Source organism: Molothrus aeneus, chromosome 18 (genome assembly GCF_037042795.1).
Source record: "Molothrus aeneus isolate 106 chromosome 18, BPBGC_Maene_1.0, whole genome shotgun sequence".
NCBI classification, from domain to species: Eukaryota; Metazoa; Chordata; class Aves; order Passeriformes; family Icteridae; genus Molothrus; species Molothrus aeneus.
Window position 1 is genome coordinate 10,554,823 of NC_089663.1, and position 21,585 is coordinate 10,576,407.

Below are 21,585 nucleotides of genomic sequence, written 5' to 3' on the forward strand. Positions count from 1 at the left end.
GCCCAGTCCAACCCCACAGCCCTCAGGGGTTAACTGGGAGCACTGGGCAGGTGCTGCTGCCATCTGATGGAAAGCTGGGCTTAAAAAAGGCAATTTTGGGTTATGTTGCCAAGCAGAGCCCAGGATTCCCTAGGGGTTTCTCCAGCCTCAAATCCTCATTCAAGTGTTTGTTCCCATGGATCAGGGAGGTGGGATGGGGGGCTGAGCGTGGCAGAATAATGGAATCATGGAATCTCTAAGGCTGGAAAAGCCCTCTAAGATCACCAAGTGCAGAAATGAACCCAGCACCACTGTGCTCACCACTAACCACAGCCCCAAGTGCTGCACTCACACCTTCTGGGCACTTCCAGGGAAAAGCAGAATCCTGCTGCTCCTTCCTTCTCTCCTGCAGGGATTTGGGAACCAAACAAAACCAGCCAGGAACTTTTGAGTTTAGTAAAATCATTTATATACAGGATGGGTAATATTTACAATGTAATACTGATCCAAAAGGAACTAACAGGGAACACTGAGAGGAGAAATGAGAACATTTTAACACACAGGAGTTAAACATGGGGACAGACTCGAGTTTCCAAAAGAAAATCCAGAAGTAATGACAGCAAAAGTTTGACATGTTGCTATTTCCAATCAAAATCTCTTTCACTAATCAGGTTCTCCTAATTTTAATATATATAGAAAAGCTTCAAATAATCAAATCACAGGAGAAGCCAGTTATACGGAAAATTTTGAAAAGGTCAAATGATTTCAGACATTTTTCTTCACTTAAATAAAATTCTAAAAAAACCCAAAACCCAACAACCTCCAGAGCTTTCCCACATATTTTAGTGTTTGTACAAAGAAATTCTTCTTTGATCCCACACTTCCAGCTCGACATATTTACATTATTCACAGTCTGCTATAAAGGATCAGTAGATTTATTACCAAGTCAAGCCTCAGAGAATCAAGACAAGGTGTTTTGCACTTGCTTCAACTGAAAAATAAACTAAACACAGGAAGGAGAAAGTCAAATGCTACTTTCAAACACATAAATGAATCCATTAAAGTTATTGAGCTTTGAAATGCAAAACAGAATTTTTCCAAGAGTAAAAAAATCAACTTTCTCATAGAAACAAAACCATTTGACCTTGAGTCTTCAAATTGTGTTTTCTTAATCTGTCCCTCCTCCCTCTGCTTCAAATCAGGCCCTTCTTATTTATCACAGACAAGAAAAAGTAGATTAAATCCATCAAAAGCAGCTCCTTGTGGCAAAAGCCCTTGGAAATTTGTACAAATGTTCCCACCTCAGGATCAGCAGCACTTAAGGGATGAAGAAAAGGAGGAATCCTCTAACACACATCAGATCCCACCTTCCCCCCTGACTGCACTTCCAACAAATTCTGACTCCCAAAAAACTGCCTGAGGATTTTCCTGCTGGGAGGGCAGAGTCAAAAAGTGCTTTTGGAGGGGATTTTCTGCTCTGCCATTCAAACAAAGGTGATTTCTTTGCTTCCATCTCTATCTGCCACACTTGAAAGTTTCAATTCCCCAGAAAAACATGGATTTCAAGTTCAAAATGAAACCATTTCAAGACATGACCTAGAATTACAGCAAGGACAGAAATGCACATAACAGGGCTTGATGGTAAAGCCAAAAAAGTGACAAAACATCTCAATTTTTGCCAATTCTCTTCAGTTTTCATCAACAGGTCAGTGCACAAATATTCCAGGTAGTGTCAGAGGTACAATTCCAGCTCACACAGACACTCCCTGCTCCCATCAGAGGATGGATAAGCAGGGACTGTTCTTACCCTGCAACAAATCAGGCATTGGAAAACTGTCCACAGGATTAAGGAAAGCTGACAGAGAACAGGAAACAAAGCATCTCCTTCATGTAGAAAAAACAAGAAGTCACTGTTTAGAAAATTGTATAGAAAGAGTCAGACACTGCTTTGCCATCCAGCTAAAGCTGCAAGGAAATTTTGGTATAGAAAAAGAGACAAAAAAAAAAAAAAAAAAAGAACAAGGCTGGACTTTTGTAGGAGAGAATTGGGAGATTGATGGCTCAGGTTTGTCAATGTAAACCCAAAAATGGATGAGCTGTGAAAGACAACAACGTTCAGGAGTGGTCACTGAGGGCCCTGGGTTGGCACTTCAGTCTGCAGACCACACTCAGCCGGTGTCTGCACGGATTTGGTACCAAAATAGCTCTATAAAAAGCCTCCGCCTGATCTTTGAAAGAAAGAGAAGCAGAAAAGGTAGAAAACTAGAACTATGTACAGATTCTTGCCATTGGTTTGCTTTATCAGGATTTAAAAAAGCAGCTTTTGGAGCCAATGTTCCAGACTAGAGTAAGAACCTGCCCTGGGGAGCAGGGAGCAGCCCTGCAGTTGTGGCTCCCCCAAGAAGGAGCTCGAAGGCATCAGAGATGAGAATTTGGGCTCCAGAGAAATCCCAGGAGTTCCCCAGAGCACTGGGAGCCTGCCTGGGAACAGCTCTGCCAAACAAGAGGACAAGTCAGAACCCAAGCCTTGGATCTTCTAGGAAGGAAAGAATGGGAATATCCCAAACAAACAAAGCCCAGGCTGGTCTCGGTCCATAGAAGATCCCACCATGGAAATTAAAAGAATTTGTGCATAAAGACTTGAACATTCTTCTGTTCTGCTGTTGGACAAGGTGAGAAAAAGAAGAGTTTTGTGCTGAATGGCTGATTCAGCCTTAAAAACGCTCTGAGGAAGATGAGGAGAAAGAAAGAGAGGAGGTTAAGCCTTAAAGAAGGTCTGAGGGAGATGGGGAAGATGACAAAAAAAGAGAGTCACTGCTCAGAACTGAAAATTTCAGCAAGCACATGGCCTCAGGTGCCTGGGCCAGGCACCAAGCCAAACTGAAGGTATTTAATTGATTTAATTTAATTGAGTTCTCTCTACCTAAAGACCTGGAATTTAGGTGCCAAGGGGAGCTGTGAATTTGCATTTCACAGCACTTGCTTCAAGTACTCACTGAGCAGGGGCTTGAGAAACTGTGGCTCTCCTTCGCATACAGTCACTGCAGGGGCTGGATGTGGCAGGTGAAAGGCAGCTTCTGCAACTGGTTATTAAGAAAAAGAATGGTTTTTAACAATAAAATCCACCCCATTTGTGGGGGTCATGATTAACAGTACATAAGTGATCATATATACCTCAAGGAACTGAGTTTTAAAAAAATATTACAGTACCAATGATTTTTTTTTTGTATCTACAACTATACAGCATTTTCAAGCAGTATGGAAATTTAATGAAATAATTATGATTTATTAATTTACATAAAAATACTTTTTACAGTTAAAGAATAAATCTTAAATGGTAAAAAAAATAAGATTAAGAAGCTCCAGCTATTGAGAGTCGTGGGAATTTGTCTGCTCTTCAATCACTTGTTTGACAATTTCTGCCAGTTTTAGTCGATCCACTTTGTCTGTGAATCCTCTGCCTGGAAGGGGAAAAATAAAAACAGGGAATCAGCTGGAGCTGGGCACAAGGTGGAAAGCAATCCCAGCTGGAATTAAACAATGCTTCCCACAAACTCAGGGCAACAGCAGCAGAGGATCCAAAAGAACTCGCAGACCATGGAAAAATGGAGCAATTAAAGATCTCAATGAAAGCCAAGCAAACAGACCAGGAGGAAGCAGGACCAAGCCCTTGAGAAGCTGGCTGAGGCTCCTGGTCCCTTCCATCCACCAGCACCTGCTCCTGGGGCTGAGCCCTCTGCAGCCTCCTCTGGCCAGGAGCCACCTGAGCATTCCAAGGTGCCTGTCCTGCTTTCATTCTGCTTCCCAAACTGAGCTGACAGGGAGGAGCAGCCTCCAGCAGAAAGAGGGAATAAAGAGCTGGATGGAAAGCAGCTCAGCACAGCTGGAGAGGTTCCTAAAAGGATCACAGAATCGTGGGATGGTTGGAAAGGACCCTAAAGGTCATCTGGGCAGGGACATCTTCCACTATCCCAGGTTGCTCCAAGCCCTGTCCCACCCCTCCTTGGACACTTCCAGGGATGGGGCAGCCACAGCTTCTCTGGGCAACCTGTCCAGGGCCTCCCCACCCTCACAGGGAAGGTTTTTTTGCACATATCCCATCTATCCCTGCCCTCTGGCAGTTTAAAGTTCCCCCTTTCTATCATGATCCATTTGTGCTGTTACATTCCCGGTGCTTCAGGAAACTCAACCCTGAGCCTCAAATAAAAATTTCAGAGCAACTTTTTCACCCCCATTTTGGGAACATCAGTTGCGGCAGAAGGGATAAAACAGTGTCAAAACCTAAATCAGCCCAAATCCAATACACTGGGGGTTATTTCCATAGCAGGGGGTGTGTGCTTCCCCTTTCCCACATTCCCTGGGGGAGAGCAGGGGTTCTCACCGTTCCAGCTGAAGCTCTGCAGGGTGTCTCGCAGCAATTTGCACTCCCTGTTGTATTTCCAGGCCTCCTGCATCACTTCATTCAACTTCTCATCTTCATTCTCTCCTGGTTGGGACAACAGAGGGACACAGGAGGTTTGGCCTCGTGCCTCACTCAGGGCTCAGCAAACGGGGCAGTTATTCCTGCTGACCCCACACAAACCAGGAAATGGCCTTCAAACCAAATATTCCTGTTTAAAAGTCCTTTTAACAGCTCTGCATGTCACTAAAATTCCACATGAACCCAAATCCCAGCTCAGAGGCTGCTCAGGACTTCCCTTCCTTCCTCACCACTGACACAGACAGACCCAAAGGTGGGGTCTTGCACATTTAGGAATAAAAGGTTCTTAAAAGTGGCAACCTTTACCAGCCTGTGGTAGAATGCACTGAGCAATCACATCTCTCAGCTTCTCCAGAGCCACGTTGGAATCATTGCTTCCATTCTCAGGGTCATGGATGTAAACACCATCCTTTGGCTTGGTGCTGCACAAGAACAAGGGGGAAATAATTAGAATTTAACGAGCTCAAGCTCATTACTTGTTGTGTAACTGCTGCAGTCTAACACAGCTCCTTCCCTCTCTGGGAAACTGGGAGACAGGTTCAGCATTAATTATAATTCTTGATCATTTTAAGTATGGAGAAAAAGGAATATTCTTTTAAATTACTTCAAATAAGGGTGATCCTAAAATGTAGGAGTCTATTTTTTAGATTAATTCCAACAAAGAAAGAGAGAGACAGAGAGATTACCTGACTTCTTCACTAAATAAATGTCAGGATGAGAAAAAAATATCTTAAGAATTTTTTCTCCCAGTTTGTCTTATCTTACATGTGACCCATCATCCCAACAGGAATCTGCTCAATGCAGGAACAGCATCCAACCTCCTTCCTGCCCTCACTGGCACATCTTGGCAGAAAACCCACACTGTGCCACTGCTACTTGTCTGAGCAACACCACAAGTGTGTTAAACCATCACAAGTGAGCCTGTGCCATTCCCAAAGCCATTCCCAGCTGGCTCCAGGTTGTCCTTCCAAGCCCAGCTCTGGAGTTACCCCAGGAGTTTCCGCTTGCGCAGGATCGGGTTGTTCACGGAGTGAAGGGGTTTCAGGCTCACTTTGAGGTCCTGGATTCTCATGTTTGCAAGTTGTTCTGCATGAGCCTGTTGGATCCCTGCCACCATGGCCTGGAAAGACAATGGGGACAGTGTTTGCCGTGGGCGAAAAAAAAGAGGCACCAAAATTTGATTTATTTTGGAGATGTGCAAGAAAAATCAGGTTTGCGTGAAGCAAGGTATTGGTTGGAACTAAAATCAGTGACAAAATATCCCTGGGGGAAACAGGACAAAGGATCATCTCCTTCTCATGTTCACTAGATTGACTGAAATCCTCTTTGAGCAGAAATTAAAGGAAACAAGGACTATTTGTTTAATTAGTGAGGTCATTGCTGTATGACCTCATAAAACATGGCAAAAAGAGGGAAGACCTATGGAAGATCCCTCAGGCTCTGCATTCCACCATCAGCACATGGCTGCTTGTTATCACCATCTGGGAGCATCTCCTTCAAGCCCAAATTTCACATTTTATTCCCATTTTCATTTCTGTTTCCATTTTCTCCCTATGATCTCAGGCTCTCCTTAAGCAGAAGAGAAGCTCCTTATCTGCATAACCCCACATCAAAAAACAGCCCTTCACCCATCCCAGAGCTCTCCTGCTCCTGTGCAACATTCCTGACCAAATAACTGCTGCTCACACCTTGTCCATCATCAGCTGGGCAGAGGGCAGGATGTTGTCCAGAGCTTCTGTAGAATTGAGCCAGGGATGGTCCAACACCCCCTCAATGGTCAGACGTTCCTCAGGTTTGACCTTCAGCAGCCTGGGGAGGAAAGAATAAATCCCTAAGAAGGGCTGTGGAGATTTACAGAGCATTCAAGCATTTTCAAGGCTAAAAAACCAGCTTTGCCAAGAGCTCAGACTGCCCCAAAATGAGCCCAAAATCTGTGCCAGCTCCCTGAGCTTGCTGTGGTTTAGTGCTGTCACAGCTCATCCAGGGCAGTCGGGGCAAAGGAGGGTGCTAAAGGCATTCCGGGGGTGCCCCTGTGCTGCTGAGTTCCACAGCTGCTGCTCCCAGGTGGGAATTCACCTCCAGAGGAGCTGGAAATGATCCAGGCTGGCACTTTCTGGAAAGGCACTCCCAGAGCTCACGCCCAGAACAGGTTACACTCATCCCAAGGACTCTGGGCATGCAAACTCTGCAGCATTCACTGCTCCCACCGTGCCACTCCTCAGCTGTTCTCCCCCCTGCAAAGTCCTCAAGTGATGAACACTTTGGTTCCAGCCCCTCAAAATAAAAAGCAACTTTATTCCAAGATTGCTGAAAACTCCATTAATTTTTTTTTTCTAGCATGAAACCCTAAAAAGAGGATTTACAGATCAATTTGTGTTCTCACAATGAGCACAACTAAATAAAAAAGCAAGATTTCCCCCAGAGTGCTGACAAGTCATCCCAAAGTCTGAATGAAAATGGGAATGACTCCATGAGCCTGTCACACTTCCCCAGACAACTCCAGATCAGCTTCTTGGCTGCAGAGCACAATTGTTTAATGTACCAAGAAAGTGGAAATAACTTGTCCAAAATGTCAGCAGCACCACGGGGGAGAGCAGCAATCCCACTTGCTGCCAAGCAGGTTAAGCTCAAGTTTGATAGCAGCCACGTGCATTCCTTTGCCATGCATTTCCCAGATCCTAAGCCATTATCAAGCCCTCATCAAGCCTGAGGTCAGAAATCAGCCTGGATCTATGTGACAACATCCTCAGAGCTGACTTCCATGGGAATTTTGAAAGACAATGAAACCTTTTGCCTGTGGAGTTTCTGTGTGAGAATAAAGAGCTAACTTTGGTATAAAGGAAAGTTAATTTAATGAAAGGTTGGGGGTTCCCCTGCACAGCTCTAAAAAGGGCTCAGCACCCTCTCCAAACAATGTGAATCCTTGGAGAATTTACAGTGCATCTCAGGAGCCAGTGACACTTTTAAATTACTTCCCCAAGTGATTTTTTTTTCCTATTTATATTGCTTTTATTCCCTCAGCTCCTCTCTCTGGTGATGCAAAGGCAGTAAGTCCCTGTTACTTTTTCAAAAATAAGTGAGGTCAAGCCCTAATCAGTGCCACATTCTTGCTCCCAAACAGACCAAGTCTTTGAAACACTCCCAGCTGAGGGATGTGCCCTGCATGGAAAACAGACTCCATTAGCATTTGGAATAAAACATCCATGCAAAACCTTATCTGAGTCTGGCACCTCATGACAGATCTTAATCTCCCTCTCCATCCTCCTGCCTGATTCTTTTTAGGTTCTGTATGATGTACACAGGGCTTTAGGGGACAGATTTACCACATCCCATTAAAGGCACTTGATTTTCACAGGAATTCAAATGTTATCCCAGGAAATCCGTGCCAGCTGTGTTATCCTGAAACCCTTCAGTGCTCCCACTCCCCTTGAAGACTCAATACACAATTCACCCCAACAAAAGAGACATCAACATTAAACACTTGTACAGGGAAAAAAAAAAAACATTTCCTAGACTTGGTTATGCTGAATGTAACAGAGAATTTGTCAGCTGGATGAGCTGCAGACAATCCCCAGTGCTGGGATAAGGCACTTCCAGGTGCTTTTCCACTTCCTTAACATGGAACCATTCCAATTCCTTAACACAAGCACAGAGCAACAGCAGAGTTCCTTCCCTCCAAGGACTCACTTTCTGACAATGTCTTTTGCCATTTCTGAGATCTGGCTCCACTCCTCCTCTGGGAACTCGAAGCTTCCTGTCATGATCTTTTTCCTCATGTCCTTGGGAATCGTCCGGCTGTGGTGCTTGGAGTAGAAGGGGGGGTACCCACACAGCATCACGTAGATAATCACCCCCAGGGACCACAGGTCACAGCTCTGCAAGCAAGGAAAGGGTCACTCTGGGGAGCAGTTTGCAGCAAATACTGGGGGAGTTCTCATAAAAGTTCTGTGTGATTCCCTAAAGGAACTGAAGCAGCTCAGCTCCTCCTCCAGATCCACCTTCCTGGATAAATCTGGCTGCTGTGACAAGGCAGCTCCAAGCTGAACGACTTCCAGGGGCTTGGGAATTGTCTGGGACAGCCAGAGCTGCAGAGGCGTGAGAGGTTTATTGTCACAGACACATTTTATGGAAAATCCTTTCCTTAGGATTTTTTCCTCCTGAGAAGCTGAGAGGCCTCAGGAACAAAATGTGAACAATGGTTATCTGCTGCTGTGCAATGCAACAGGTGCATCTGGGATTGGGCTCATGTGGTTGTTTCTAATTAATGGCCAATCACAGCCCAGCTGGCTCAGACTGTCTGAGAGTCACAAGATTTTACTGCCATTCCTTTCTTTGCCTTTCGATAAAATCCTTTCTTCTATTCTTTTAGTATAGTTCTAATATACCATAAAATAATAAATCAGCCTTCTGAAACATGGAGTCAAATCCTCATTTCTTCCCTCTTCCTGGGACCCCTGTGAACACCAGCACAGTTTATTGCTCTGTGGATAAATCTGGCTGCTGTGACAAGGCAGCTCCGAGCTGAACAAATTCCAGGGGCTTGGGAATTGTCTGGAACAGCCGGGGCTGCAGAGGTGTGAGAGCCTTATTGCATCTCTCAGGATACCTGAATCCTACCCCCAATCCTCAGTCCTACCCCCAATCCTCAATCCTACCCCCAATCCTCAATCCTACCCCCAATCCTCAGTCCTACCCCCAATCCCATAAAAGAATCCGGTTGTTTCCAATGGGAGGCTGAAAACAGAACAACCACCCAAGAAAGGAACAGCAGGGAAATGGAATCAGAGCTGCCTGTGGGGGCAGCCAGGGACAGGACAGGACTGCCATGGAAGGACAGAGCACCTGGAAGCTCTCGGTGCCCATTCTGGGTGAGTGCCAGGTGCTGCTTTTGCAGAACCACCCCCGGGGACAAGGCCCTTCCCTCAGCAGCTCTGTCACCCAGTGCCACCAGAGCGATTCTTCACATGGAACATGGAAAGCAAATCCCTCCCACCTTGGAAATCCCAAATCAAGGGACGAGAGAGGGAAGAAGAAACTCCATATGAAAACACTACTGGCACATTCTAAGGAGTTCAGAAACAGAAGTGTCTGCTACAATCACCAGCCTGGCTCTCCAGGATGGAGAGAGGCAGTCAGAGCCCTGAGGAGGCAGATTTGTGGTGCAGAGTAATTAATAATTGCTTTAACTCTCTCTGTGAGGCCACTAAATGCCAACACTGCATATCAAACACCTGCTCAGGCACGGGGTGGAATAAACAACCATCCCTAGAGCTGGAATCAGGACAGATCCTTACTCTGGGATCACAAACCAGAAAACCTGAACTAAAATTGACACACCCAGAACACTCAGTGGTTCAAGCACTGCTCAGCCAGCAGGAGACAGTGATGATAATAAGCAGGAAAACGTTTTGGAATGCCCAAAAAAAGATTAGGACCTTTCAGGACATTTCCTGCCACGATTCCAGCAGCTAGACAATAAATTCTTGATTGTTTTCAAGAAGATTCAGGTACAGGGCAGTTCCTGGCACAGCTGCCTGAACAAGGAATGCTGTGCACATCCAGAAACTCTGGCAGCAGGAAAGAGATTCCCTTTGAACAGAGCTGAAAGGAACTTCCCTCATGGCCTCGCTCCAGCAGACTCCTTCTACTCTCCCCAAAATCTTGTTCATATTTAGTGCTCCTTAACAGCATTTGTGTATTTATCCCTCCTTTGTTAGAGGATCATTAATTAGGTTTGCACTAAGTGTGCATTTTATTTTTTGCTCTATCAGAAGCACCAGTGGGGTGGGGAAGACTTTGAAAGATGTTTCCCAGCTCACCTTGTTGTAAGTGTAAGGGGTTGGAGAGGTGGGGATAATACCAGACTTTTCTTTCTGATGTCTTCTTTGTGCCTCCAATACCTGGTGAGAGGGGAAATAAAAACAAAGAAAAATCCATTTCATGGACAGGCAACACAACCAGCAAAGCCTATGCCAAAGATTCCTGATGATTTTCCATTCAAGAAACTTATTTCAGCTACTGAACACTACCAAGGTCCAGTTTTTCTCCTTAAGAAAGTCTGAAGCTTTCTACATGAGGGAAATACTAAAATATATAATATTTCAGGGCACTGAAATCTCCAGTTCTGCCTGAATTAAAGCCTTGCTCAGAACCTCCCACCCCTCCATGCTTGGAACCAGAACCTGAAGTGTGTCTGGAGGGTAACCCCAGCTCAGAGCTGTCCCTTTTTGCCTCTCCCAGCACAAATCCCATCAAATGTGTCCCTTGCTGAGCCAGGCTGTGGGCTGGGGTTGCAGGGAGCCCCAGCAGGCTCCAGCTGGGAAGGAATTTGATGAATTTTCAGGGCATGCTCTGATCTCTGAATTGCCCTTCCCAGTGATTAAAGGCAGCAGCCCAGCACTGCAATTAAATCTCCATCTGCAGCTGCTCTTCATTTCCTCCAGGATCCAACACAAAGGACAGGAGAGGGGCAAAGCAGCACTACAAAGAGCAGCCTGTATGTAATTACAGATTGTGTTTAATGACACAGGGGCCAGGCCCAGGTGCCCAGGTACCAACCCTCTGCCCCTGCCCTTTGTGAGCAACCTTTTCAGAACCTTTTTCTTCTTTTTAATGGAATCCTGAATGAGCTTGAGCTGGAAGGAGGATGGCAAGGCAAGGATTTCTCCAAAGCAGCTGCTTTAATTCAGCTAAAGGCCAATTATCACCATCAGGGCTGAGTAGAGTCTGGGAAATTTGCTTTATCAACAAATCCCTGTGGCACTCCAGCTCAGGGTGGAGGGATTCCTGCAAGGTTCCTGCACTCAGAGCCCTTCCAGGACAGAAAAGGGGGTTAAAATAATGTGGATATGGAGGCTGAGGCAATAAATGATCCCCCTTTAGGCCAGAGCAGGAACTGGTTGTTACCTGAGGTGCTACATAATAGGGAGTGAACTGGGGTGTCATCAAGTCACCTTGGTCTACTTTGGCAAACCCAAAGTCACACAATTTAACAGGTGCATCCTAAAACAAGGAGAAGAGGCTTTATTAGACAAATCTCATTAAACCAGCTTTTCTAACACAGAATTCTCCCCCTGTCCTCATCTCACCTTTTCCAAGCATTGTATTTGTACCCTCACACTCCACCAGGCAGCTGAAAGGTCCCAAACTGACCTTTCAAAGCAGGGGTTTTGCTCTTCTGGGTGCTCTGGGCCAGGAACAGCCCCCTCAGGGACTGGGAAGGCACTGAGCCCCTTGGAGGGGGGGTCACTGCATATCCAGGCTGGTGGTGAGCAGGAGACACAAAGAATTGTTTGGATCTATCAGAGCACCTCTAGGCAGAGGCTCAGAACATCCTGATGAGGGGGCAGAGCTGGACCCTGAGCTCAGGTGCAGAACCTGACTCCTATTTTACAGCAGCAGCAGCAGGGACTCACTGCCCTGCAAGGAGATCAGGGGATGGGAAAGCACCAAGTCCATCCAGGTGATTCAATTTGCAATTTAATTGAATTCAACTGAAATTTTCAACTGAAAATTCATTTCCATTTTTTTTTTCAATTGAATTTTCAATTTCAATTTTGTCACCAAAACATTAATGTCATTTTACCACTACTCTGAGAGTCACCCTTGAGCCACACTTCACCAGAATTCAGCAGCAAAAGAATTGCAAATGTTCATCTTACCAGAGAGTTATCCTTGAAGAGGAGATTCTCAGGCTTGAGGTCTCTGTGTGCAATGTTTAGTGAGTGGCAATGCTGCAAAGCCAAAGCTATCTGGAAAAGGGCACAATAAATCAGCTACAATCACTGACCTCCTCCTGCAGCCTGGACATTTACTGCAGCTTTACAAAGGACATTTCCAACCCCAAATATTTTAACTCCACCCAAGTGGAGCTCTCCTTCAGGACAAGCCTGACCCTGCTGCACCGAGGTGACAGCTGGGACATGAATCCCTCAGGAAACAAAAGCCAGGCTGGCCTGGGCGTCCCAACCTCCTCAGTCTGGGAACTCAAGGCATTGAGAGCCCCCCAAAGTGAAGCAGGAGGTGCCAGTGCCCCTTCCCTGCTGTGCCAGGGTTCCAGGGTGCTGCCCCTGCCCAGCAGGGAGGTCAGGATTCCAGGGAATCTGCAGATCCAACACTCAGGCACTTTTATTCTTTCATTTTGGATGGGCACTGCCTGCACTTCAGTCATTCTGTGGATACCCCACAGAAATGCATTCCTGGATTGTTTCAAGGATGCTTTGGGAACCTGCAGTCCAGGCAGGAAAAGCTCCAGGGACTGCACATTTCCAAGTGCAATTCATTTCAAGAAAAGCCAAGTATAAATATTTAAACAGCATTCCTGAGACAGAAGCGAGGCACAGCCTCACAACCCTTATTTGGAAGTATCCCTGCTGCATTCTGTAGGATCCTACCCAAGTTTAGAGTCCTTAAAAACCTCCAAATTACTGTCACAAGAGAACTTCACTGCTAACTCAGCTCAGCAATGAATACAAACACGTTCCCAGAGAAAATGAGGCAGTGCTGTGAAAAGCTTTAACCATTCCTGGGTACAAGACAAGGATGAAGAACCACCTTAGAAAATAATTTCACATTTCAAACTTCATTTCTATGAACATTAAAGCAAAGAGTTACTTGAGACATGAATAACCCAAGTGTACACACAGAATTCAAACCAAAGTCTTGATTTCTGGTAAAGTTTTACAAGTTTTCCCCATCGTGTCAAAGAAATCAAACAGCCTAAAGGATGTCAAACAAAAAGAATAATTCTGTACTTCCACCTCATTTCTTTGTTGGATGAGACCAAAAAGTACCAGCACGATTAGCATTTCATTAGAAACAAGTCAAAGCACAAAAGTAACACAAATTTTTTGCCCCAGGTTCAAATATTCTCTCTCCAGCTGAGGGGAACTGGGGATCCCAGCACTGAATTCCACAGAGATCCTTCTGAGAGTCCCACCAGCAACAAAAAACCTGATGGACACCAAAACCCCCTGCAGAAACCACCATGGAGGTTATAAAATCATTCAGGAGTCAGCTGGGAGAGAAAGGGTGAAGGAACAAACAGACACAACACCAGAACAAACAGACACATTCCTTCCTTGGGATCTTCCAGGAATTCCACAGCCCAAGCCCAGAACCCAGCCTGAAAACCCCTGGCCCAGAGGAGAGAAACGCCAAGGGGGTCACGGAGGTTCCAGAGCTCAGGAGTTCCTGCTGGAGGCAACACTTTTAGGACAAGAAGAATGACAAAATTCTCTCGGGAGTCTTCTCTAGAGCAGGTGTGGAAAAGCAACGTTAAGCACAGCAGACCCAGAGAACAAAGCCCACACCTTGAATCCTTTATTCCTAGTAAAGCTTGGGCATTGTCACTTATAACAAAGCAGGCAATGATCATCGGATCAGAACTGAGGAATCTTTGAATTCATCCTTTTTCCCCACCCTTCCAGCCCCGGGAATTGTCCCTACTTTAGCCAGAGCATGATGGATTTGCTGGGACAGGGGGTGACTTGCCTGCTTTGTTACTTGGCTCGCTTGCTTCTCAGTAAAGTGCCGGTGCTGGCTGATTCTGTGGAAGAGCTCTCCCCCTTCCATCATCTCCATTACAATTAGGAGCCGAGCCCTGTTCAAAAGCATTTCATGTTGTTACATTAAAAAAAAATCATCCAAAAGAACAGAATTGCTAAGCTAAGAATGCATATTTCACACAAACACTGCTTTCTCTGTGCTGCTTTTGGGGCTATTTTGGTGCTGTCCGAGTTTAAAATCCTCGTGATTTTTCTGGCTCCCAGGAAATCTCCAGTTTGCTCCTCCTGATGGGCTCCTACATCCAGCTGGAACAAACTGGACGTGAATACATCCAGCTCCAGCCTGGATGGAGCTGGAAGCCATGTGGACACTCTGCCCTCGAGGATTACACAGCACAGGGATGGTTTTGAGTCTGGATCCCCCATTATTTTCATTTACAGCTTTTTACTGCCATCAATATGAAGGATAAAAAATAGGAAGGTGGAGATCAGGGCTGCCAGATCCTCTAGGAATTAACTCCCAGTTCCCACCACACAGCAAAATCAGCTACACCAGAGCCTAAGGCAGGTCTCAGCTCTTTCATTCTCCCAGCTCTGATGATTTTCTCCACTAAGATCCTATCAGAAGACAATATTTTTATCCAAATATAATAATGCATACACACACACAAAAAAAAAAAAATCACTCTGCTCCATGTTTTCCTGTGTTCATTTTAAGCAGGACAATGCATTGAGAGTTTTCAGGGCTGAATTTCATATTTTTAGAAACAACTCTTTCACACAATGCAGACTGAATCAATGGAAAACCTAAAAAAATGGAGATGCATTCAACACAGGGAATAAAGGAGGCAAAATAATTTAAATACACAAAAGTCAGGGAAAAAAAAAAAACAAGAGCTGCTTGGTCTGCAGGATTATTATTACACCTGGGACCCCCTTGAAATAATAATTTTGTGATTAAAACCAAAGCAAAGCAAAGCAAACTCCACTATACCTTGGGCTAAACATGGAAAAGAAGCTGTGGGAATGAATCCCCCTAAGTAACCTTACCTGGGGCTGGATTCATGTGGGAACTGCACACTGTTAGCATAAACTTCAATTATTTGAACAATATTGGGATGTGTTGCACACATCATGTGCAGACGTACCTTGAAGAGAAGGGAAGAGCTGTTACTGCACTCAGGGACAGGCACTGAGGCTAAAAACACCCCAAATTTGGGGCAGGTTGTGGGATCCCACACAGAGCTCTGGGAAAAGCTCGATCTTGGGAGTGTTTTACAGGAATTTGGACAGAACCAGCTTTAAAGGAGCAATGTAGCACTCCAATGGAAGTGAAAATGAATGAATAAACCCCAAAACTCCATCATCTGGAATGAATAAACCCCAAAATTCCATCATTCCATTCGTGGCTAAGCACTCCCAACAGCTGGAACATCTGAATTAAAGCCTTGCTCAGAACCTCCAACCCCTCCATGCTTGGAACCAGAACCTGAAGTGTGTCTGGAGGGTAACCCCAGCTCGGAGCTGTCCCTTTTTGCCTCTCCCAGCACAAATCCCATCAAATGTGTCCCTTGCTGAGCCAGGCTGTGGGTTTGGGGTTGCAGGGAGGCTCCAGCTGGGAAGGAACTGGGACCTCCTGTCCCAACATTCAGGAATTTCCCCCACTTTAAAGCTCCCTGGGCTGTTCAATCAAGCCAAGTCTTGGTGCTTTTTGGACACAGATGATTTTAATGGGAATTTTAAAGGACAATTTGCTCAGTGACAAGAAATGGAAGTTGCTTCAGCCTCAAGGACAATTAACCCTTCTTTAAATTCCCCACAGCTTGGAGGAGTGCCCATCATTCCACAGGCTGACCAGTCTGACACCTCAGGAATTCCCAACCTGTGTCAGGAGCTGCTTTAGGTCCTGGCACATGGAAAAAAAAATCCATTTCCAGAACAACTCGAAGCATTCTTGGAGCAGTGGCATGTGGCAACAAAATTCCCTCTCAAACTGGTTCTGTTCCATTACAGGGAGAAGAACAGCTTGAAAACACAGCTCAGTTCATTAGAAATAAATCTCTGGATGCACAGCCAGCAAATGGGGGTTTGGTGGTGGGATTTTTATGCTTAAAACATCCCCAAAGCTTCAAAAATTTAAGTTTTTTTTTGGAGAGAAAAGCAGGAACTGTACCTCATTTCGAGCTTTTGGACGATCGAGGAGGATTTTCAGTGCAAAGCGTTCTTGGGAGGATTTTTTCATGCAGACTCTGGTATTACAGCAACAAAATCATTCAGTCAGCAAGGAGATGCAAAAGAGACACCTGAAGTAATTGATTTGTAGCTCTGAGCTTGTTCTCCCCATGGGAATTCCCAGGAAGGCCCCAAGTCTGGGATACATCCCAGCTCTCACCCTAAATTCAGCCCCAAGAGAGATTTTGGATGAAAATAACCCAAAGCACACCTGAAGACCCCCCAGTGATTCTGGAATAAATGAAATATTTGGGATAGATAAAGTGGTTTGGGAAGGAAATCCTCATTTTGGGTGATGTTTTTTCTCTTTTTTCCCCCTCCTTTAACAATTGAGGAGAGGGCCCACGTTTGAAGAGGCAGCCAAAAGAACAAAGCACAAAATTTTAAACACGAATGTGTTTAAAATGAGTGTTTTAATGAAACAACCCAAAAAGGATGAGGAGAACCCAGACAGGAAGAAAAATGATGGGAAAGACAAAGGGAGCACCCAGAACAGCACACAGGGGTTTTCCAGCCCAAATTCCCATTTTCTGAAGGGAAGGGCTTTGTTGGAAAAGTGTTTTCCTTCCCAGAAATCAACCAGGGGTTAAAAATCCACGAGCAGCAGGGCTGGGATGCAAATGCAGAGGAAAAGCTGGAAAAACAACAGGGAAAGCAGGGAAGGGGCAGGGCAGGGGGCTCAGCAGGAATTTCTGGTGTCGTTATTCCAAACCAGCTCCTGCTCCTGCCTGGCTGGGGGAACACACCAGCACAGAGAAGGGAGGAGAAATTTTCCTCCCCAAATTCCCCCCCCCAAAAAAAAGACAAAACCCCTCCTGCATGACCCACATGGGGCACAGGCGTTTGTTGGTTTGGGTTTTCCATGTATCCCATCAGGTTTTTTAGTAAAATACTCACAGACTCCTCCACAGGGCAGGGACAATCCTGGGGTGTTCCCTTACCTAACAGGCCCACTGATCCCAGCTCCCAGCTTCTGAGTCCAGTTTATGTTGTATTCCTCTAAAATGGAAGTTTCCTGTTCAGGAAGGAGCAGCAGGAGGGAAAACACAGTCAATAAATACATAATAAATAAAATTATTACAGCTTTTCCCAGAAAAAAAAAAACCTAAAAACAACTCAGCAGATCTGAGTGTAAAAATGCCTGCTGGGGAGTTTGCTTTTCTGAGGAAAATATTTAATTTTAAACATAAATTATTATATTATTATAAATATAAATTATATTTAAATTTATATTTTATAAATATAAATATAAATATAAATGTAACCATAAATATAAATATAAATATAAAACGAACATATAAAATGGAATATAAATATAGCTATAAAGATGAATATAAATATAAGATAAACATAGAAAATCAAATATAAATATACCATTATGCATAAATATAAATATACCATTGAACACGAATGCAAATATAAAAATAAATATACCATTATATAATTAGAAATACAAATATGAAAATAAATATAAATATAAATGCTCACATCATCATTTAGCTGATTAAAATTGTTAAAATTTTTGTTTCTGTGCAGCTGGAATTTCCAAACAGGGTTATTGAGAGCAGTAAATGGGATTTTGTGCTTTTAATACCCAAAGTGTACCAGGGGCATCTCTCCCTGACTCAGTTCCAACTTCCTACCCAGAAATGATCAATCTCAATGAAACAAGGAGCCCATTTCAGCATTAAAATGCATTTTTTGATCACAGAAAACAGAAAATTGCAGGTTTCAAACCACTGGAACCATCACAGTGTAAATTAAACCCTGCTTGATTTAATTGTAGATTTTTCTGCTCATGAGCCAGGCTCCTTTTGTCCAAACCCACACAAACATGGCTGGGTTTTGTTAGGCCACACTTGGGTGCTCTCAGGCTTAACCACATCCCAAGGCAGCCTTTAAACCCAGCTTTAAACCCAGCTCAGAGCTTTGATTGATGCCCTGAGCTGGGCCTTTGTTCCTTTATTAAATTCCTGCCTGTGCTCAGGATAAATCACAGCACAAGGAGCTGCTGCAACGGCAGCACAAGGAAAAAACAATTCCCAAATCCACTGGAAATTCATGGCAGAAGCCACCCCTGAAGGTTTTTAGAGGGTTTGGAAGGAAGGGGCAGAAATCTCAGTGGGTCACAGAAATTTGTGGCGCTCAAAGAAACTTCTGACCAATTGAACTCAGATAAATTTCACTTGTGAGGAAGAATTTCCCTTGTTAGGGAAAAGCTGATTTAATTTTTCTGCTGTTCAGCTGCAGAGGGCTGAAAACAGCAGGGGTGGGGTGAAAACACAATTTTAGGAGGGCATTAATGAGCATTTAATATCTATTTCCTATTCTGTGTATTTGCCATTGTTTTAAAGAAAAAAAGCAACGATTTTACCTCCTGCAATTTTTAAATTTGGATCCCAACCTTGATCCCAAAGCAGCTTTATAACTCAGAGGTGAAATGAGTAATTCACGGTCAAGAACCACAAATGACACCAAATCCAGGATTTAGGAGCCACTTCCACCTCCCAGCTCAGGAATGGCAGCTCCAGCCTTAGCACCAGGAATTCCCAGCATTGCCAGGGAAATGTTCACTCTTTTCCAACCTGAAAAATTCCAGGATTTTGATCCTAAACAGCTGAAAATGCTTTAAAAGCACCAATGTGTTTAAAACCATCCAAGTGGTTCAGCTGGATTTCACTGGTATGGAATTCCTGGGAATATCCAAAATTCCAGGAACCTGAAACTTCTGATTAATAACCTGAATTTTCAGTGGGGAAAAAGGGGATCATGATGTGAAATATCCAGAATTCCAGCAGAGTTTCACAACTCCACGTGGAGCTGGGATCTCCCCAGGAGCAAAATTCCCTCTCACCAAGGCTGAGCCAAGAATTTGGGAACTACCCCAGCAGGCTGGGATGCCCAGGGCCTGGGAAAGGAGAATTGCCAGGGGAAAAGAATTCCAAAAGGAAAAGCAGAATTCCCAGAGTAGAAACAGAATTCTCAAGAGGAAAAGCAGAATTCCCAAAAGGAAAAGCAGAATTCTCAGGGGAAAAAGCAGAATTCCCAAAAGGAAAAGCAGAATTCCAAAAAGGAAAAGCAGAATTCTCAGGGGAAAAAGCAGAATTCCCAAAGGAGAAGCAGAATTCCAAAAGGAAAAGCAGAATTTCCAGGGGAAAAGCAGAATTCCAAAAGGAGAAGCAGAATTCCCAGAGCTCTCCCAGCCTGGGTCCCTCTCCCAGCCCAGCCCTGCTCAGAGCTTTTCCAACCCCACGGATTCCATGATCCCACTGGAGATTTGTGGGATTAAGGGGTTTTTTTTTGACCAGCACACCCCAAAAAAAGCCTTTTTCCCTCACACAAAACACCAATTTGTGGGATTCGTCCCTTTTCTGACCCAGAGATGGGGCAACTGAGAGGGGTTTATAAACATTTATTCCATTTTCAGTCTCAGGTGAAGGGTGAGACAATTCAGGTGTTACAATTCTCACCATCACAATCAGAAGCCAATTATTTCTAATTTAATTTTTAATGTTTTAATTACAATACATTATAAGCATTTCTTTGCCTATCAGCTTTTACCACTCCATGCTGTAAATGCCTCAAAAAAACCCAATAATCTAAAATTACCCCTGTGGAGTAATTTGTTATTTTAGTAATTTTAGTTATTTTAGTAATTAGGACCTCATGGGTCCTAATATAATGCATCTTTCATAGTTCTATTTCTCTAAAGTATTTAGGGTTTTTTTGCAAGGCTGTCCTTAAATTTATTTCTGAATTTCTGTCCTGAAATTAATTTCTATTTCTCAACAATGCCTGTCCTGTTCCATGGCATTTCTAAGCCAGCATTTGTAATTTCAAGGTTTGCATACAGATGCAGACTGTGTAAACCTTCCATCATGTTTTAAAAACATTTAAAAACCTATTTCTTACAGATATTGATGGGAAACAGTTGGAAATTGAAGTTTTGGGAGTCCCAGGGTGACTGGGAGGAGTGCAGGACGCTGCTGGGACAAACTGGATGCAACCAGAGAAAAATCCCATCCTGGGGAATTCCAGCTCCTGTTCCTCCAACCTCTCTCAATCCCCAAATCTGGAAATAAATCCTGCCCTAAATTCCAGACCCTGAACCCCAGAACAACCAAACCTGAGCTAAACCAAGGATTTGAAAAGCAAAATAAAATCAGCATAAAGTAGAAAATGATCAGTAGTTATTAAAGTACTAAAGATTATAAAAGTATTAAATTATACAAGTTTAATTTATACAGGATTTAGAAGGAAGGGGCAGAAATCCCAGTGGATCAGAGGAATTTGGGGGTTTCAGGAGAAGCTCACAGAAACTTCTGATCAATTTAACTCAGATAATTTTGTGGTTTGTGGACATTAATCCGGGAAAGGTGAACAAAGCTGGGAAAGAAGGATTTGGACAAAAGGAATGAGGAACTTCTGGGCCATGCGGACATTGGACAGAACCCGCAGAATAAGGAAGAAAATAAAAACCCTAAAAAACTTCATATCTGAGTTGGGATCAGCTGCACCGGGTAAAGGGGAATTGCAGCAGGGACAGATGGGGACCAACCCCGAGCCCCGATGGAAGGGCAGGAGCGAGCGCGGCACTAATTACCATGGATAATGAGAGCCTCATTAACCAGCAGCATTAATTAATGAGCAAACACCACAACTCGCGGCCAGCGAGCACCAATTCCTCTGCTCGCTAAAACACAAACAGCACAAACTTCAGCTCCTCGGTTCGCGGGATCCCGAGCAAACCCCCCGGGACGAACCGCCCCAAAATCCGCCCCGCCGGCGGCGTCCCCCGCCAACCTTGATCGTCCTGTCCATGTCGTGATCGTGCGACATCGCCCCGCGGGGCGCGGCGGGCCCGGCGCCGCCTCAGGCAAGGCGCAGCCCCGCTGGAGCCTTTGTGCCGCCGCCGCTCCGCCTCATGCCCGGCCGGGCGGGCCGCGGGTGCGGCGCGGGGAGGGCGCGGGGCCCGCGCGGAGCCGCCGCTCAACCGGGAGGAGCCGCCCGGGAGCCGGACATCGCCGGAGCCCCCACCGGGCAGCCCCGCCGGACAGCGCGGGCCGCCGCGACAGCGCTGCCGACGCCGAGAGCGGCAAGAAAGGAGGGAGCGGGATCGCCGCGCCCGCCACGCGCCCGCCGCGGGGTTTTGGGAGCCGCCGCCACGGCGCTGGAGCGGTTCGCAGGCGGCTGCGGGCAGCTCTAAAAGCGCGACGGCAACGGGAAGGACCCTGCCGGGCTTTCTAGAAGGGTGGCGCTTTGTGATGACGTTGTAATCACCGATACTCGGGGGGCGGAGCTAATCCCCTTGACCCCTCCCCTAAGTCGGCCCTCCCGAAGTCTCGCGAGATGTCGGTGGGCGGGACCTACCGAAGGGATTTGCCGCCC

At 45.2% G+C, this 21,585-nt stretch overlaps 1 protein-coding gene across 3 annotated transcripts; it reads right to left on the reverse strand.

Annotated features, from left to right (window-relative positions):
• Positions 1-424: 424 nt before the first annotated feature.
• MAPKAPK5 (MAPK activated protein kinase 5) lies at positions 425-21,101 on the reverse strand. 3 transcript variants are annotated; one of them, XM_066562222.1, is made up of 14 exons: positions 21,001-21,101; positions 17,139-17,212; positions 16,139-16,214; positions 15,016-15,113; positions 13,952-14,060; positions 12,121-12,210; positions 11,366-11,461; positions 10,279-10,359; positions 8,147-8,334; positions 6,148-6,268; positions 5,449-5,579; positions 4,766-4,881; positions 4,361-4,465; positions 425-3,440 (listed from the first exon to the last, which is right to left on the reverse strand). In XM_066562222.1, exons 1-14 carry the CDS (start codon positions 21,034-21,036, stop codon positions 3,346-3,348), a joined length of 1,416 nt encoding a protein of 471 aa, XP_066418319.1. In that variant the 5' UTR covers positions 21,037-21,101; the 3' UTR covers positions 425-3,345. The 3 variants fall into 3 exon arrangements, with proteins under 3 accessions (XP_066418319.1, XP_066418318.1, XP_066418321.1); XM_066562221.1 differs by having other exon boundaries at positions 4,760-4,881; XM_066562224.1 differs by lacking the exon at positions 21,001-21,101 and adding an exon at positions 18,572-18,640 and having other exon boundaries at positions 4,760-4,881.
• Between the last annotated feature and the right edge of the window lie 484 nt (positions 21,102-21,585).